A 19876-nucleotide genomic window follows, 5' to 3' on the forward strand; every position below is an offset into this window, starting at 1 on the left:
GAGAATCAGGAATAGGTATTAGTAAAAACTGAAGCCTACTTTCTTAAAGCTCAGGGATATCAGTGTTGCACTACTTGGGCTTCTGTGACTGGATGCATCTTTTAAATGTAAATTGAGCATTCCTTTCAAAGCATCCAATGTATATGTATGCATTTGCTTTTACTAGCTTAGTCAACCACAGAGTTGGGGGGAAGGGCAGAGGGATATTTTCGAGGCATACCTTTTGATTTCTTTAGAATAATATAGCATGAGAATGTATTACCTGTTTAAAATACATCCATAAATATGAAATAAATAAACAAGAAGGATTTTTCTCAGAATCAGGAGTAGGGAACTTTGGTGGTGGTCATTATTTGGTTTAAGTAAATGTTATCAAAGCAGTGATTCTTTAACTTGCTTCCATTTTTTCGCTTTCCCAATTGTCTTGATTGTTAGTATGTTCTTAAAAATATTACCTGACTTTTTTTAAGATTTTATTTTTAAGTAACTTCTCCCACATGGGGTTTAAACCTACAACCCCGAGATCAGGAGTCATGCACTCCACTGACTGAATCAGACAGGAGCCCCTAGAGTTCTTTTATATTTAATACACATATATTAAAAAATATACATTTATATATGCATTAAATAGATATATTTTAATGTTTATTTTTTAAAAATTTAATGTTTGTTTATTTTTGAAAGAGAAAGAGAGATAAGGCACGAGTAGGGGAGGGGCAGAGTGAGAGAGAGACACAGAATCCGAAGTAGGCTCCAGGCTCTGAGCTGTCAGCACAGCTGACATGAGGCTCGAACTGACAAACCCTGAGATCATGACCTAAGTCAAGTTAGGTGCTTAACCAACTGAGCCACTCAGGAGCCCCATAATGTTTATTTATTTTTGAGAGAGAGAGTTTGAGTGGGGGAGGGGCAGAGAGAGAGTGGGACAGAGGATCTAAACCAGACCATGTGGTGACAGCAGAGAACCCGATTTGGGGCTTGAACTCCCGAACCCGAACCTGAACCTGTGAGATCATGACCTTAGACGAAGTTGAATGCTTAACCGACTGAACCACCCAGGTACCCCAATACACATTTTTAAATTGAGGATTCCCCCTCTACTGCACCCCCCACACCAAATTTCCAGAACTGACAAAATCATCTGCAGGCAGCATGAGCCATAAGCCACAATTTTGCCACCGACCTACTGCATGACCTTGAACAAGACCTACAGGCTTTCTTTGTCTTAATGTCTTCATCTATAACATGAGGAATTTGAACTTGATTATGTATCTTAGGCCCCTTCTAGTAAATAATATTCTATGATTCCTTGACTCTTTCTCTTAGGAGGTTTTTTATATTTGTCATCAATTCTAAGTCATAATGACTCAATGTCCTAACAAAATTCCTGAGAATTAGTATCAGGGTGGGATTATTAATAATTTACTTTGCATAACAGCTAACAAACCACCTTTATCATTGATATACATTTAATTCTTCTAACAACGCTGCCAGTCAGTAAGCACAGGTAGTCTTGTCCTTTACAGATGACGTAACAGGCTCAGAGAGGTCAATTTAACTCCTTAGGCCTTGTAATTCATAAGTAAGACTGAAAGGCTGCAGATGAAGTTTTAGTTTTTTATGATTCAGACAACTATATATTTAAAATAAGCTGATGTAATGATTAGTCTTTTGAGTGCAGTGAATTCTTTTCTAAACATTTTGGGGTTTTTAATTCCCCCTCAGTAGGTCATTCTCAAATCATAAAGCAATAACAGGGGTTAGAGATAAGGACTAGTACAAAAAAGAGGGCTAGTATCCCTCTAGACTGGTGGTTAGGAAAACACTTCTCTTACAGAGAAGGAGCCCTTTGATTACATGATTTATTTCCCCAGGGTCCAACCCAAGGATCAACAATGAAACACAAACTATCATTTTCAGGGGTTTTTTTTGTTTTGTTTTATTTTCTTTAAATATTATTATATTTAGTATCCAAGTATATGATATATGCAAACCAAAAATAAAGAAAAAATTCACCCACTGTCCTAGCCATATCAATAAATCAAGCCTTTTATTTTCTTGTCTTCTCTGCTAGCCCTCTTCTTTATACATACATGATTTTTTTACTGGTTGTACTCATAGTGTGTACATGTATTTTAAAGTATCAGAAACTCAAATTTTTGTAAGAGGAAGTCTCAATTTTAATAACTTTTTTCGATTATTTTCTTCATCCCAACTCAGTTTATTTCACATTGGATTATTGTTTTCTCCTGAATTTATATATTTTTCATCAGAACCACAAAACATATACAACCTGGCTCTAGAAAGATTTTTTGGGTTGGTTTTCAAATAACATACAACAGGGAATGTCATAAAAATTATATATATTCTACCAGGACTCCTGAAACCGAACACTTCTGTGCGGGGATCTTTAAATATTTCTATGGATTTGAGTGACTGAGGGATAGCTGTCTGAAGGTAGGAGGCTGGAGGCTTAAATGATGACCTACAACGTCCCAACTTTTGGACTTCTTGATTCTATGAGAGTTCCCAGTAGATATAGGTTTCCTGGTAAGGATTAAGAAGCATGCACATATTACTTTATGAATCATGATAAAGTTGGAGTTTTAAAGTTGAGGACTGGAAGAGCTTTAGGTGGGTGGTAAGAATGTTTTATACCTTGTTGTGTTGCCCTATAGTAATTGAAGCCACCGTTGCCATGGAAAAGGATGGCAATTTGAATGAGATAATTTAGAGTGGCTCATGAAAATCTGACTTGGCAGTCTCTTTAATGTACCAGACCGTATATATGTGGTATTGCGCATATATCTTCAGTTTCCTTCAACTGAAATGACAAGTCAGTGAGACACTAATCATAATTTGATGGGTTAATCTCTTTGGGGAAGGGGTGGCTTAATCTTAAAAAAAATTAATCTTGGTAAAAATACTAAACATGGAATAGTTGAGAAGAATTACAGAGTGGTTATTCTAAAGATACCAAAATTAGTTGAATGGCATTTGTATTGTTAAAGCAGGTACTGGAGTCCCAAAACTTTTGATTTAAAATTTCCAAAACTCAAACTTTCTATTTAAAGTAAGCTGACACCAAAAATTCTAAATCCAGTTTAATTCAGTAGTAAAGGGTTTATTCCCAATGACTTCTCACATTTGTAAGCCCGTTACACGTTGGTTTTACCTGTCATGAATCCTTTGTATCACTTTCATAAACACCACCACTTTTTATAAAACGTGACTAGAAGAATATAAAATTGTACAATTGCACGTGCCTGAGCAGAAAACTCCTACTTTTTAGATTTTCCTCACAGGCGTGCCTAAACCGACCTGTGCTTTCAGCAGGTAAATTGCCAGAGGGAGAAGCCAGTGCCAGCTCAAAGGAAAACCCTGTTGTGGGATTTCTTTTTTCCCCTTAAACTGATCACTTTTTAGGGGGCGTTTCCCCTGCATTCTCTAGTCCAAAGTCCTTCCCACCAAATTACTACTTTCCCCACCAATTTGTCACCCCCCGCTTTCCCAAAGCCCTTATTGGAAAGAACTTCCTCTCGTGGCCACCCTATTCCATACAGTTTCCAGCGCCCCCCATCTCGGAACGGCTTCCCCTCTCCAACCCAGGATCCAGGTCCCCAAGCCACTTGAGAGAAAATTCCCACCCCTCGCCCCCTTCCCCGGCGTCCCGAGGCGGCGCTGGGGTGGGGGAGTGGGTGGGGAGGGGCAGGGTTTCCCGGGGTCCCCTGTGTCGTCCTCGCGCCCCCCCGGAGGTGTGCAGGGGGAGGGGAGCGCGGGTGGGTGGGACCGGGCCGGGTGGGGGAGGGGTAAGGGCGAGGAGGAGGAGGAGGAGGAGGAGAAGGAGGAGGAGGAGGAGTGTGTGTGCGAGCGTGTGTGGCTGGGGGAAGCCATTGCCTGTTTAATAGTTGCTGTTGCTGCACTTCCGCTTCTCTCCCAGCGAGAGAGAGACACGAGTGGCCAGGCCCAGCCGCAGCCGCAGCAGCAGCCGCCGCGGCGGCACGGAGGAGCCAGACACAAAGAGAGGTACGGGGATCCCCCCGCCGCCCGCCGCCCCCCGGCCGCGTCGCCGGGCCTCGGGGACACCCCTCGCCGCCTCCCCGGACCCGCGCTGCCCGGACCGCCAGGCTCGGGGCTGAGGGGGGTGGAGAGGGGCCGACGAGACCCAGGGGTCCGGGGCCCGCCCGCGGGGGATGGGTAGGGACCCCGGGCCGCGTGGGGTGCGGGGGCCGCCCGCGTCGGGGGCGGGGGGGGGCATTGTGCCTCGAACTGTCAGCGCTGCCCTGGGAGCCCCCCACTGGCCGCTGAGGGGGCCGGGAGCGGGGGAGGGGGAGGCGGGGGAGCCCCGTTTTCCCCCGGGGCGGGGGCCCGCGGGGATTAACCCCTCCGGGGCCGAAGGGCTCATTGTTATTCCTCCGCTGTGGAGGCCGAGCCCCCCCCCGCCCCCCCCCACCAGGGGTGGCAGTCGGGCGTGTGCTCGGGACCCCAGCCCCTCAGCCTGAGCCGGGCGGCCGAGACACCGGCCTTCGGGGAGAGGCGTCGGGGCGCGGCGCCGGGGGGCCTCGGGCCTCGTCGTCCCTGCCCCCCCCCCCCGCCGGCCTCTCCCTTCCCCCACCCGGGCACCCGTTCCCCGCCTCCGTCCCCCTGTTTCGGCTTCCTCTCTTACTCCTCTCCGGCCTCCTCTCTTCCCGATCTCGCCGAACTCCACTCCTGGCCCCCGCTGTCTCTCTCTGGCCACCCGGCCTCCGCGACCCCCGAAAAGCCGACAGAAACAGCCCCGAGGCCGGCACACCGCCGGGACCTTCCCTCCTTGCCCCGCCGAGGCGCTCAGCGCCCCCGCCCTGCCCTCCTCCGGCTGCTCGGCATCTCCCCTCCCAGCCCTGAGGGGAGCCCCGGGGGGCGCGGGAGGGGCCGCTCGCTTTGCTTTGGATCATTTTCCCACCGCGTCCCCCCACTTGGGGCCAAAAATAAACAAGCCGCGTCCGATTTGCAAAAGCCTTAATGGGCCTGTAGACTTTGAAAAACGGGTGGAGGGCGGTGGGCAGCCGGGTGCACCCCTGGCCGAAGCCCTCCTGACAGCACCCGAGTTCCTTATTTACACTGACTGCGTGGTCTGTGTGTTTCTGTTTTGTTTCCCTCCCCCTGCAGGGGCTGTTTGCGGGGTGGGGTGGGGGGTTCGCTATGTCGGATGACGATTCGAGGGCCAGCACCAGCTCCTCCTCATCTTCGTCCTCTAACCAGCAAACCGAGAAAGAAACAAATACCCCCAAGAAGAAGGAGAGTAAAGTCAGCATGAGCAAAAACTCCAAACTGCTCTCTACCAGCGCCAAGAGGTACCGTACTCCACCCCCGTCCCCCCAGGCTTCGTATTTTCCGAACCGTCTCTTGCTGCATTGGGTCGGCCTCCCAAGGAGGGGTAGCTTGAATGCTCCTCGTGGCTGGTGTGTTCTTAAAAATGAAAACAGGGCCTTGGAAGTTTTAATTATTTTACTCTTGCTTCTGTTTTTTTTTCTTTTAATCGTTGTCCACGTGCAGCTCTTGTGGCTTGCCTCTCCCATTTCTTGCTGAAGTTTGTAAGAATCGTCATTACTTTTTTTAGTGACCCCCAAATCTGATTGCAAATTACTTGTCCTGTTAATCGCTAGCTTGTGACCCTTGTCAAGGCTGTCATCTTACTTAATTACTAATACCTGCCCGGACAGTTCTAGCAAAATGAAATCTGTTACCATCTTGTCTCCTCACCTGTTGCACATATGATCTTTTTTGAGTAGAGCTTTCCTCACAAGCTGCATAAGGAATAAATAACTCCTATTAATGGAGTAAAAAATCTAATAGGTGGAGACAGAGGTTTTCAGATGGAATTTAAAGAGGTTCTTCTGATTGGGAGAGTTGAAGCAATAAATAAAATGTGTATTCTAGGTTATTTGGGGGATTCTTTTTTTTTTTTTTCCTCTTCAAAAACTTCCAATTTGCCAAATTTCAGGGAGACTCGTTTTTTCCCATGCTATTTCCACTCTTACGCTGTAAAAATTTTTGGTTCTTTTTCCACACTGAATTCAAGCGGTGACTCTTTTTCTTTACTCTTTTCCTCTTATGTCTCTGGAAGAAGCTAGTTTTTTAGCTACGTTGAGCATCCTTCAATAATCCCTGATCCCCATGACCCTTAAATATAATTAAATATAATCTATAGCATATTCCTGGGAGCCCCCGTGCCCTTTCATAAATCCTGCTGCTCTCAGGTGGACAGTCATTAAACTTTAAAGCAGCAAACCAGAAAGATAGTAAGGAATACAAATGGTGGGTTAAATAGGGGGAGTCTTTCTTAAAGAACGTAAAATAAAATGGTATAGGAGTCTTTAGATCTTTCCACTGAGCAGCGAGCCCGCGGAACTCAGAGTTTGAAAGTTTGTTCTTTCTCCCAGAGAGCTGAAAAGTTTGTGAAGTGCTTTGGTGACCTAATCATGGGGGGATGAAAGAGTGACTTTAGCTTATTTTAAATAGTGTAGAGGTCGAGATTTAAATGGCAAGATTGCCTTAGCAAGGTTGTTCTTATTTTCAGAGTGGTGGCTTGATCGCGGCTCAGCGTCCCAGGAGTCCTAACTGGCCCTCATTGATGAGCCTGTGCTGGTTCTCCCAGAACCTGTCATGTCCCCTGCCCACTTCGGATGGGGCTTTCCCTAATCTCCCCAAATCCCCACCCCTTTCCACCCCACCTCAGTAGCTGTGCTCCCTGATCCATGCTGGAGCAGCTTCTGACCTGACCTAAGGCAGGATATTTGCTTCAGGTCATTAGTATTCTCTGTGCACTAGGGTATCCCTGGCACACATGAATATATTTGGGGGTAAAGCACAGGTGTCAAATATAAAATAGTCTCCTTTGTGTCAGCAAATTACTGAAGTGTACTTTTCGTTAGACACAACTTGTCTATTTATTCTAAGGAAGTTAACTTTTTTTGGAAATGCCTGGGAAGAGTTAGTAGGAGTAAAACAAAAACGGGCCGGGAGGTGTGTGTGTGCAAAGCTACAAAGGGTGATTTTACCTGTAAAGTTAACATCAGTTTTAGCTCCCTGGACGTCTTGCTGAAAGAATGACTATTAGTGTTAAAGCAGAGCTAAGATTAATAGTAGATGCAAAAAATGGAGAGGGGACAGTGTATTCAGGAAAAAAGAAGGGGGAAATTAATGTTAGTAGGACCCTATAGAAGCTGCTCTGTGAAATACATGGACTTGGAAGGTGAGTGTGGCCTGTAGACTTGGAAGGGGCACTATACCAGGAGATAGAATAAAACCGAAGCCCGAGTTGGCAGACGTAAAGTTCCTTAACTACATATTGGATGGAAAGTGGTTTCATTTCCAGTCCACAGGTAGAGGAAATGCCCCCGCTGACAGTGGGCGGGGCAAGGATTATTCTGTGGAACACATGTATGAGTTGCTCGTAACAAATCTTTTGCCAGTATTTTGGAAATGCTGTAAATGTTTGTTGTAGAGGTGAAGTGGATAAAGCTGTCTGGTATTATGCTTTTTAGGTATGAAAGAAGTAACTATTCCGTGAATATTTTATGGTAGAGGTAGGATGGGCAAGAAGTGAAGTCAGTAGGTATTTTTATACAAGTTGTGTTTAGGTGGAGGGTATTTTTGTCTATATACATGGATCTTAACATAACAGTCATTCCAATAGATGCCGATAAAGAATCAGGAAACTGGGATTCCAAACTTTTAGTTTAACATACAATAATGAGTCAAACAGCAGGGGTGTTTGGGAACGTCTCAGAACTAAAATGCTTATTGGTAGCAAAAGAATTTAGCAGAACACAGATAAGTAGATGTCAGGAAAGACAGCAAACGCCTTCCTAAAGCTGACCAGATTTTTAGGGGACAGGAAATGTCCTCCAGTAGGAAGGTTTAAAGAACGTCCCCAGTCACCACCCTTAATTTCTCTTTACTTACACGTGCAAAAAACACTACCCACTTCAACCTATTCCCCATTGCACCTAGCCAGCCCAGAAAACCTTTAGAAAGAGAAAAGTTATTATCCATTGTGAGTTTTGATCGCATTTAGAATGTGTGTTCACATTTTTTACTACTGTGCTGCCTCGTGAGATTCTTAAGTTGTAACATAGCTCTTTAGGGTTTTAGGTGATAGGAGCAAGAGAGGTTATAAAAATAGAAGGCACCATTTAGTAGATGGAAGACACTTAAAGGCTTCAAACTTTGTCGTATTAATTGATGCTCTAAGCACCTAGGTAAGCAGAAGACAAAGGCCAGGGCTTGGTGTGAACTGCCTGGTGGCGTCGGCCTAGGAGTGGGGGATGGGGCTCTTTGTGAAGTCGTGGGTTGGTGAGGAGCTAGAAGGGGGGGCGGGGACGGAGGGGTCTCGGGAGCTGTGTCGGTGGTGAGATGGAGAAGGGAGGGGGCGGACCCAAGGGAAATTAGAGCATGTCGGGGGAAAAAGCAGGTCCGGAAAGGGGGAGCCGTGAGCGTTGTGCGGGACGGAGGCCGGGTGCACCTGTGCGGGCCGGCTGCTGGTGTCTGGCCTCGCTAGAGAGGTCGGCGGGGTGTCTGCGCCCCGGGCTCCGCGCGCGGCGTTAGGGCTGGAGGTCCCGGGGCGCGGTGGAGGCGAGCCGGGGAGTCGCCGAGCGCCCCGCTGCGGGCTCTCCCCACCCCTTGGCCCGCAGCTTCACCCGCCGGGCCGGGGTGCGCCGCCCGAGTCGTCGGGCGCGCGCGGGCTGGGGACGGGAAGCCCGCAGGGCGTGGGGGAGGGGGCGGCGGCCTGGGGCGGCCCGGCGGAGAGGGCGGCCTTTGCCGCCTGCGCCGCGCCGGCACCCCGCGACGCGGGGCAGGTCAGTCAGGGCCTGAGGGGACTCACGGGGAGCGGCCATGTTGGCTTCGTCACCGAGAACGCGGGGCGGCCTGGCGGGGGCGCCCTGGCAGGGCGGGCCGGAGGGCACCCGAGGTGCCTGGGTGACCGGGGCGGAGACCGGGGCGGGGGTGGGGGTGGGGGTGGGGGGTGGCGAGCCCTTCCCACCCACGCGGCGGCTTGCGTTCGTCGGTCCAAGGGAGAAGCAGTGCGGCACAGAAGTGAATGTGTCCCGGCACATTCTAATGCAACTTAGAAAACGAGTCCGCAAGTGAGAAGTTGTACAATTATTTCCTAAATGGAAAACCCCGAGAAAAATAACTGCCTTAGTGTGCGAGGCAAGACTGGAACCGAAACAGTTTAGAAGATTACACGAGACCCCGGACCGCCAGCTCACTGCGGTGGGAAAAAAGTTTTTTTCTAACTACGGACCTGAAGCTTTTGATGTGTACTTTCCTCCTCCCTCAGTAGAAGAACCCAGTTAGCATGGCAGGGAGGCAGTTAGGTTTATCTGCCAGACCTGTGCGTTACCGGTGGGAGGCTACCAACGCCTTCATGTTTCTTGTGTTTCTCTCTCACTTCCCTGACTCCAGGATTCAGAAGGAACTGGCAGACATCACTTTAGACCCTCCACCTAACTGCAGGTGAGCTTCCGTTCACATTTTTTTTACTTTTGAAATTCTTCTAATCTTTATCTTGGTGTTGTTGTTGTTGTTATTAAAACTTTCTGCTTTTATTTTTTGGTTAATGCTTATTTTGGTGCTAACATCAAGTAACCGCTGAAATTGATTAACCTGAGAGTAATGTTTTGATGGGCCTCTGACGGTTTCAGGGCTATGCTGAAGAGAAGTAATGGGTTTTTTTTTGGCGTGAACGCCTTTACATATATAAAACAGAACTGGGAAATGAATTTAAAGATGTACATTTGCCTAATCGAGGATTTTGGATATGTCATTAAGGGTGATGTAAAACCTTTTTAGATGTAAAACCTTTTTAGATACTCAGGTACCTTTTACGTTAGGAACTGGCTTTGCTATCTCAAATCTGTTATTCAAGGTCTCCATTAGGCTGATAGATAGCATAGAGTTAAATCACACAGTGGATCCTCAGACTTAATCATTGTATATTTAAATTTTGTGTTGGACTTTGGCAGACCAATTTAGGAAATAATTTGTGGCTTTGATTTAAAAAAAAACAGTTTGATATCAGCTTTTTGCAGCGTTTGTCAGTCACTTGATTTTATTTAGAATAGCCATTTTGCTACTGTGGAGGTAGGGTGGAAGACTTGGAGTTTATTAAATCAACAGTGACATGAGGAAGGACTTATTATGTTGTAAGAGAGTTGTTTATTTAAGGGAGATTAATTCAGTTCTATTAGGCCCATAGTTTAAAAAATTAAGTATTATTTAATCTAATTCTTAGTTCTCAGGATTAGTACTGGAATGGGATGTGACATTTCAGTAGTGTTCTAAACTTAAAGGTAGAAATAGAAGTTACCAACAAGATATTCAGTGGCCATACACAGAGTTTAAAACAAGTATGCGGAGTTATTGAAGTTGAAAAACTAAATGGAATATTTTGCTTATTAATGCTGAACTTTCTAACATTATGGTTAATGGATTAAATGGAAACTTTAAATTGCCATGTTGGTTACACATGTTCTTAATGTGGTCAGGTGTGGGATATTCTGTAGTAAAATCTTGTCCTGTTTGTAAGGAAAGTCGTGAGTTTGAAATTCTCTTAAACTGTTTTGTAACTGAACCACTTAATTATATTCTTAAGACTTTCTCTCATGGCTTTTAAGAATCTTTTCAGACAGTTGAGAAAGTGGAGAAATGGGTAAGGGTTAGGGCTGTGGCATTTTACTTTTTATTTTAGTGGAATCATTGTTCAAATTGAAGCCTAAAGTTCCCCTTGGTTGGTTGTGTTGAATCCTTGGGCATTCCGCATAGTCGATGTGTGCTGTGTAGGCACTGCTCCTGCTTGGTGTTAGGTCTCTTCCAAGTGTATGGGTCTTTTGTGAGTGCAGACAACCTTAGCTGATGAAATTATAGTTTTGAAAGCATGATTTCAAAACTAATAACATTTATCAAAACATAATGGCTTTCTAAACAATTTGAAGGTTTTCATGGGATTCATAATTTTTTATTTTTTATTTTTTTTTTATTTATTTTTTTTTAAATATATATTTTATTTATTTCTAGGAGAGAGAGAGAGAAACAGCGTGAGCAGGGGAGGGTCAGAGAGAGAGGGAGTCACAGACTGAAACAGGCTCCAGGCTCTGAGCTGGCAGTCAGCACAGAGCCCGACGCGGGGCTCGAACCCACGAACCGCGAGATCATGACCTAAGCGAAAGTCGGACGCTTAACCGACTAAGCCACCCAGGCGCCCCGGGATTCATAATTTTTTAAACAGGATGGGTACATGTTAGTAGTTCCATACCATTTTAGCTGAGTTCATATGTGGTTTGTGATGCTGAACGTGTAGAACTTTTATCCTTAGAAAACCCTCCTAATTACCCTGTCAGGTGAGACATATGAGTGTCTCGGGGACTCTGCTGAAGCACCAAACTGGATGGCTGTTGGGTGGTTGGTTGTGGGCAGACAAACTTCGACGTACTTAAAACATTATGAAAAAAAAATTTTGTTGAATTTCAGGGAAGACACCAGACAACTTTAATTTGTGAGAGAAAGTGTATTATGTTGGTGTTTAAGAATAAAGATGGCTTTATTTCCTGAAAAACTTTTTTAGAACGGCTGCTTAGGTTATATGAATTCCAGTTTCTCCTTTGTCTTGGCTTACTGGAGTTCCTAAATGTTACCCACTAGTCTCAATATTCAGCTAACTGAAATAAATTTGGTTTTATGTTTTTGTGTTGCTACCTTATGGGATTGAATTATTTAATTTTTTAATGTACGTTATTTGAGATAATGGTAATTTAGTTTGGGGATACTTTTTGTAGTTAAAAATGAATGAATTAAATGACCTTGAGTGCATGCGTGTTTATTTTTAATAAATTTTTCCAATAATTATTCTCAGCATGAGAGCTCTCAGTAGCTTGGTTCTTCTGAAATTGTAAATTCATCAACTATAAATTATATTTTGAACGAGTTAAACAGTTGACTTTCAATTAATGTATGGGTGAGGGGCAGAAGGAGAGGGGGCCAGGAGGATTCGAAGCTGGCTTAGTGCTGACAGCAGAGGCTGGTGCGGGGCTGGAACTCACAGACTGTGAGATCTTGATTTGAGCGGAAATCAAAGATCAGATATGTAACTGACCGAGCCACCCAGGCGCTCCTTAATTAATGTATCTTATCTATTAATCCTTTATAGGACTGCCTTTCTTCAATTAGTATTCAGCCTGTGGTTTTAAATTTAAACCATATTTATTAAAATATAGCAGTTGGCAGAAAGTAACCTCTCAATATACAGTTGATTATTGCAGATCAGTGGAAGAATTGCTTCCCTTGAAGGTGCACTGCTCGCATTCCAGTAATTTTAGCACTTTACTTGGCAAACTTCAAAGTTACTGAACTTAAACTTGTGTGAAATGCAGTTGCTAAATATGTTGTAATGTGTGAGCACGTAAATTTAATCCTCAATGTTGCATATTGTGTCGTAGATTTTTTTTTTTAGAACACAGTGCGGATTATATTCAGTGACCTTGTCAGAAGTATTTTAACTGAATATTTAAAAATTTCTCTGGATTGCTATATAAATCAAATTCTTCGGTACCTCTGAACTATTTGGTTATTTGTATATATACAGATGAAATAATAGTCTCCCAACTTATGTAATGTGCATTTGGTTGGACTTTTTCCCCAGCATTTTGTCTGTTTAGGAGAAAAATACTGTCTTAACTACTATAATAATTTCTTAAAGCATGCCCCATCCTGGATTGTAAAATTATACCTTTTTTTTTTTTTTTTTTAAGTTTTTACTTAAATGAAATTATACCTGTCAGATAGCTGGTGAACTCTGGGCCACTCGAGTCAGTTTTGCACCTGCTGTTTATAGCCTAGGGCTCAAGATTTGCTGAATTGACTAGTTATAGCTATATAACTAATCTGTAGACATTAATGTCTGTAAACAACTTATCTATATATTATAAATGAAGTTTTGCCCAAGTCCTTTAAACTTCAGATTTTATTTAAGAAAATACTAGTATTTTGGGGCGCCTGGGTGGCTCAGTCGGTTAAGCCGCCGACTTCGGCTCAGGTCACGATCTCCCAGTTCGTGGGTTCGAGCCCTGCCTCGGGCTCTGTGCTGACAGACAGCTCAGAGCCTGGAGCCTGCTTCAGATTCTGTGTGTGTGTGTCTCTCTCTCTCTGACCCTCCCCCACTCACACCCTGTGTCTGTCTCTCTCAAAACTAAATAAACATTAAAAAAACCACAAGGAAATACTAGTATTTTGAGTAAACTATTTATACATCGACTTGAAACTTAAAAATTCAGATTGTTTTGGAGCTAGTATATTAGGATAAAATGTCTTCAAGAAGTCATCAGACATTTCAAACATGATTAAGAATAAAAAAATAAATTTTTGTTTTATATGACTTTATTGCATTTTGATGAATATTTTGGTGTTTCTTAAATGTGTAAACCCAACTAAGTAGATTGTTTTTATTTTTCTGAGAGAACTATGTTATCAGATACAGTTTATTTTATTTTTTAATGTTTATTTTTGAGAGAGAGAGAGAGTGGGAGTGTGGGAGGGGCAGAGACAGAGGGAGACATAGAATGTGAGGCAGGCTTCAGGCTTTGAGCTGTCAGCACAGAGCCCAAAAGGGGCTTGGACTCAGGAAAGGTAAGATCATGACCTGACCCAAAGTCGGATGCTTCACTGACTGAGCCACCCAGGGGTCCCCAGGTGCAGTTGATTTTAAAGTTTTACAGCTAAACCTTACCTTTTAAAAGATAATTTAAAGGCTAAAGTGAAGAGCATTTAAAAAATATAATGCGATTGTTGGAAGAAGTTAACATTTTTTTAATCTTTTTTTCTCCTTTCCTAAAAAGACCGGCTATCTGACTTGCCAAACTCCTAGTATTGTAAAGTTCAAATGAGATTAGAGTTTTCTGTATGTGTTAGTTGGTGATACTGTTAGAGTTGCCCATTTAGCTGCTTTTAACAGCTTCTGTTTTTCTTATTACTAACATTGCCTCTTATTGCTTGTATTTTAAATGCAATTTTAAGCCAATATGCAATAAGAGTGAATGAATGTGTTTGAGAAGTTGAGATGTAGAAATTGTGTAACAGAACATGAAAAACTCCCCTCATGATCTCTTCTGATGCTGCCCCTTTGCACACAGATGCTTCTAACTTGGGGCTAGCTTGCACTTTGTGTGTATTCTTCCATATAGTTTCTGAGAACGTACACTGTTGTATTTTTCTGGTTTTCAAAAGTCTGGAATTGGTGGTAATAATAATGAGATGTCAATTTAGAAATCCAAGGCTGTTAACCTTGGAATGAAAAGAGATCCTTTCTTTGCAATAGAACAGGCCTCTACATCTTGTCCAAGTTCAGCATGTTTTAAATGGTTGTTTGGATATAAGAAATGAGTTCCACAGAAGTCATCTTTTACAAAATCCTGTATCTCACCTGAAGAAATTTTTTATGTAGCTTTCATTCATCTGATGTTACTAAATGCATTAAAGATATAAACATGACCGGCATCTGAACGATACCGAGTTTCCTAAGTTTTCATTTGAAGAGTTACCAGTAAAGTGTGCTTTATGCCCGTAAAGGCAGTATTGAAAAATAGTGAGAACCAGGAGACTGGAGTGTCAAGACAATCAAAATAGCCTCTGAACCAGGGTCAGATTCCTGGAAATTAGATCATTAGCTGGGGCCTGAGAGGGTAGGTAGGAAGGAAATCTTTCCAGAAGTGAATTGCTTACTAAGGGAGTAGGAACTCGTGTGGCTGTTGTGTTTACTAAGAGACCCTGTGTCTGCATTGTAAAACTGTGCTGCTATTGTTGCTCAGAAAGCTAACCAGAACTACTGTATGACCTAGCACTCACACTCCCAGTTGAAACAGGATTGAAACTGAAAACAGGGAGTCACACAGATTCTTGTCAGTGTTCATAGCTGTTCGTAATAGCCCCAAAGGGGAAACAACCCAAGTCCCCATGAGTAGATGAGTAAATAAACAGAATGGGGTATTTACAATGGAATATTATTCAGCCATAAAAGAGAATGAAGTTCTGATATGTGGTACAGTATGAATGAACCTTGGGAATGTTATACTAAGTAAAATAAGCCAGACACAAAAGGACAAATACTGTGATTCCAGTTATATAAAAAACTTAGAATAGATAATTTCATAGAGGCAGAAGATGAGAGGTTTCCAAGGCTGGGGGCGGGGAGGAGAATGGGGAATTATTTCTTAATGGGCACAGAATTTTTGTTTGGGGTGATGAAAATTTTCAAAATCGTGGTGATGATTGTACAACATTGTGAATGTAATTAATGGCTTTGAATTTTATACTTACAATGGTTAAAATGGCAAAATTTTTAAAAGTGTTTATTTTTGAGAGAGGGAGTGCAAGCAGGGGAGGGTTAGAGAGAGGGAGATAAAGGATCTGAAGCAGGCTCTGGGCTGATGGCAGAGAGCCCAATGTGGGCTCAAACTCACAAACTGTGAGATCATGACCTGAGCTAAAGTTGGACACTTAACCAACTGAGCCAGCCAGGCACCCCTAAAATGATAAATTTTACATTTTACCACAAAGGAGTTAGCAAAACCCCTATACCAGTGTTAAAATGTCTTTTGAGTGTTAAAAATTCTTACAGCTTCCAAGGCAACATTTCCATTTTTAGGGGTTCTTGTGAAGGACACTAGTGTTAAATACTTGTCACAAACCTTGAGTCCCTGTTACAGATGAAAACTGCCTTCAGGGAGTTCGTTGTCTGGTAAAGGTGGTAAGAAATGCATGTACAGATCTTGGATAGCACTTGGAAACATGACTATTACGTGGGAAGTGGTAAATGCACACTACATGTTATGAAGGTTCAGAGCAGTGAGAGATTGCTTTGACCTGGGTGTGAGGCGTAGTATCTGAAGCACTTCGAGATATGGGCAAGCTTCATGGAAGAAAGGAGAAGTGGGATGGAAGGGTAGGAGGCGTCTGTAGCCGAGGAGAGGCCAAGAGGGCACTGTTGGGCAAGAGTGAGAACTACAGCTGGAGAGTGAGAGTGGGAGAACGAGCAGTAAGAGATAAAGTTTGTGTTCCTCAGTGTCAGGCTGAGCTTTCAATATCGTATACTTACTGGAGAGTCATTGAAACCCTTTCGGGCTGGAAATAATCCGGTTACAGCTGAGTGTCTGGATAGAGACAAAGCAAGGATTGGGTGGAGTTGGGTGGGAACCGGAGACTTGAGAAAGCTGCAGTAGTCCTGGAGGGAGAGCAGGTTAGCAGGGGGGCTGGCAGCAGCATCGAGTGGAGAGGAGAGCCAGCTGCGAAACAGTAGAATCTAGAGAACTTGGTCGCTGATTTAGAGATGTAGGGCTTGAAAGGAGTCAGAGCTGCTTTGGGTATTGGGGAAAATTGTGGCACCATTAACGGCAGTCAGTAAGGCAGGAAGATGAACTGGTTTGAGAAAGCAGAGGGATTAGCTTGATCCTCCTTCCAAGGCTTAAATATTTGGCTTGTTGACCGAATACAATGCTTAGTGTATTGCTACCACTTAGTAGGCTCAGTAAATATTTGCAATGTGATCATATATGTAAGTTTATTATTAGTCAGTCACTGAACTCTCACATCTACCTGGTCTAAGATTAGATTAGACAAATGGATTATAAACTTCTTAAAAGGCAGGGGATGATTTTTCTCTTTGATTCTGATCTTAAGTGTTTTTCGCCCAACTTTTTTAGTTTGAAGAATTTCAAAGCTACAGAAAAGCTGAAAGAACAATACAGGGATACCCATTCTTTAACTCCTCAGCCGTTTAAATTTCATAACCTTTGCTTTGTCTCTCTTTTTAAAATGTCTGTATATTTATTTTGCAGAACCTTTTGGGAGTGTGCTGCAGGCATCATGACACATCCGTGTGTTTAGGGTACATGCGTTGAGCCTGGGGTGGGCTGGCAGGGATGCTGAGGCTGGAACTGGCTTTGGGAGTACACGTTAGATCCGAAAATATGGATGATGGTCGAAGTGTGCCTGACCGCCGAGGGGAAGAGAATTGAGAATTGTGCTCTCAGGGATGTCCACAAAGAAAGGATGAAGGAAAATAACAAGGATCTGGAGAAAAAAGAAGCAACGGAGGAAGTGAGCTGCAAGCTCTAGGGGAGGTCAAGGAAGTTTTTTTCATTAGCCTTTAAAGTGTAAAAGTTAAGAGTGTGCTCTGTAGGCTGAGAAGAAGTAGAGAGGAAAAAAAAGTGAAAATGGCAAGAAGGGAGATACTGTAATGTTTTTAACAAGATTGTAGAGAAGGTGATAGAGTACAGAACTGAGATCATAAGTGGGGAGCGTATATTAGAAAGGGTGAAAGCCTGGAACTTTATGATAGAGTGACAGTTTCTAGAGGAGTGGAAGCATTTTTTGTTCTTGAGTAACACTCCAGCTACTTGTGTAGAACAGAAAGAAGCACTATCTGTCCCCAGCGTTCTTTGGTTCTTTCTGGGTAGACTTTAAGTTCCTTGAGAGCAGGAATTATGTCTTTGCCCTCCCTACCTTGCCCAAGAAAGAGTAGATAAACAGTACATATTTGTTAAATTAAAACACAGACACAAAAACCTAATTTGAGTCTGAAGGCTTAATGGAATGTCTTCATTACCCTCTTCAGAAAATAATGGAAAGAGCTGTGGAAATTGCTGTCACATTTTACAGCTGTCTGTTGCTGGCAGTCTTTCTGAGTTGGCACCCAAGCAGTTTTGGCAATTTTTACCTTCTCAGAATCACAGAGAAGCTCTAGAGCACAGTGTTCTACAAAAGACAGGATCGGTGCTGTGGGCTAGATTGAGAAGAGGTATAAAGACAATACTAGTACCTTTGATTACTGTGTTTTGACTTGATAAAATTAGTGTTTGCCAACAAGTGAGCATGGGTTTAGGGGTGCTAAGTAATTTGGACTTCCTAGTGATGTTCCCCCAAATCCTAAAGCTATTCCAGATAGTCAGTTATGTTAGAGATGCTGGCACCCTCCTGAGACATCTGACACATTCCCCATCATCAGTGGAGTGAAACAGGGTTTCATAATAAGCCCATTCTTATTCAGCCTCTCTTAATGCAGCCATGCTGTAAAGTGAAACAAAAGACCTAGTAACTGGTGTCAGAATATGCCTCTAATCCTCTGGGAAACTTCCTATTCTACGGGCTAAGAAGCTCATCAAAGCTCTTTGCTTGAAAATTGTAATCCAGAAATTGCTGTACGCTCATGGCTTTTTCTTGAAACATATATGCAAGTGATTATGAATTACTTTGTAGAGTCCATGCTGCACTGCACTGCATAGAAGATAAACCTGTGGAAGGCCAAGGTGATGTCTCAGCCCCCTCAGGAAAGACTTAGGAAGCCAACAGTTTTCATATGCAGAACATAATTGAAAGTTGTCACTGGGTTTTGTTACTTGGGGCTGTATACTTACTGTTCACTAACATGTCAATTTACAAAGTAGTCAAAAACATTTCTGTCTGCTTTCTTTCTTTCTGTTTTTTTTTTTCTTTTCTTTTCCTGTCTCCTTTCTAAAGAACCTGAATGGGACAGAGGGAAATGCCAGGCCAAAATAAAGGGACTGTATTAAGTTCTTAAATAGCATTAAACATTGCATTTGCTACAGGTGTCACATCTGACTTATCGCTAGTACTTACTTGTATCAGCGTTAAATTTTATTTTTTATTTTTAAATTTTTATTAAAGTTTTTATTTTTTTATTATTATTTTTTTAATGTTTTACTTATTTCTAGGGGGGAGAGAGAGAGAGAGAGACAGCGTGAGCAGGGGAGGGTCAGAGAGAGAGGGAGTCACAGACTGAAACAGGCTCCAGGCTCTGAGCTGGCAGTCAGCACAGAGCCCGACGCGGGGCTCGAACCCACGAACCACGAGATCATGACCCAAGCGAAAGTCGGACGCTTAACCGACTAAGCCACCCAGGCGCCCCTATTAAAGTTTTTTAAATGTTTATTTTTGAGAGAGAGACAGAGTGTAAGCAGGGTAGGGGCAGAGAGAGAAGGAGACACAGAATCGGAAACAGGCTCCAGGCTCTGAGCCATCAGTCCAGAGCCCGACGTGGAGCTTGAACTCATGAACAGTGAGATCATGACCTGAGCTGAAGTTGGATGCTAACCTGACTGGGCCACCCAGGTGCCCTTTTTATTTTTTAAAGTTTGTTTATTTTTGAGAGAGCATGAGTGGGGGAGGAACAGAGAGCCAGAGAAAGAGAATTCCAAGTAGGCTCCTTACTGTCAGCACAGAACCCAGTGCTGGGCTCAAACCCATGAACCGTGAGATCATGACCTGAGCCAAAGCTGGATGCTTAACCGACTGAGTCACCCAGGCGCCCCTGAATTTTAAATAGTAATAATTAATGGAGGCTCAGTAGGGTCTAGCAGTAGTAAAATGATGATCATTATGTGTAATACCAGAACACTGGGTATTTGTATCTGTTTTAATTGATAGGTGGAAAATTGATGTGGGATAGATCTTAATAAGTTCTGTAGGAAAAGACATAGAAGCACGTTTTCAGATAGCACCAGAAAAGTTTAGAATGATTTTAATTAGAGAAAAGTTTTAGATAGGATATAGGTCAAAAGGTCAAGATTGGGGTGCGTGGGTGGCTCAGTTGGTTGAGAGTCTGACTCTGGATTTCAGCTCAGGGTCATGATCCCAGGGTCATGGGATTGACCCCTGAGTTGGGTTCCTCAGTGAATGTGGAGCCTGCTTAAGATTCTTTCTCTTTCTCCCTCTGCCCCTCTCCCCTGCTTACGCACTCTCTCTCTCTCTCTCAAATAAAATAGTCGGGTTCCTCCCTGAGTGTGGAGCCTGCTTAAGATTTTTTCTCTCTCTCCCTCTGCCCTTC

At 43.5% G+C, this 19876-nt stretch overlaps 1 protein-coding gene across 2 annotated transcripts in view; it reads left to right on the plus strand.

Moving 5' to 3' along the window:
• Positions 1 to 3864: 3864 nt before the first annotated feature.
• UBE2E1 (ubiquitin conjugating enzyme E2 E1) overlaps positions 3865 to 19876 on the plus strand; it is an 83586-nt gene continuing 67574 nt past the window's right edge. The window contains exons 1-3 of one of the 2 annotated variants that reach the window (XM_039254592.1): positions 3867 to 4026; positions 5149 to 5333; positions 9451 to 9501. In XM_039254592.1, coding sequence (XP_039110523.1) covers positions 5182 to 5333; positions 9451 to 9501 — 203 coding nt within the window. In that variant the 5' untranslated portion in view covers positions 3867 to 4026; positions 5149 to 5181. Of the gene's footprint in view, positions 4027 to 5148; positions 5334 to 9450; positions 9502 to 19876 lie in introns of both variants that reach the window. The other variant, XM_039254593.1, reaches the window with a different exon arrangement.

The sequence above is a fragment of the Hyaena hyaena genome, unplaced genomic scaffold, assembly GCF_003009895.1.
Source record: "Hyaena hyaena isolate Hyena2069 unplaced genomic scaffold, ASM300989v1 scaffold_494, whole genome shotgun sequence".
Lineage (NCBI taxonomy): Eukaryota > Metazoa > Chordata > Mammalia > Carnivora > Hyaenidae > Hyaena > Hyaena hyaena.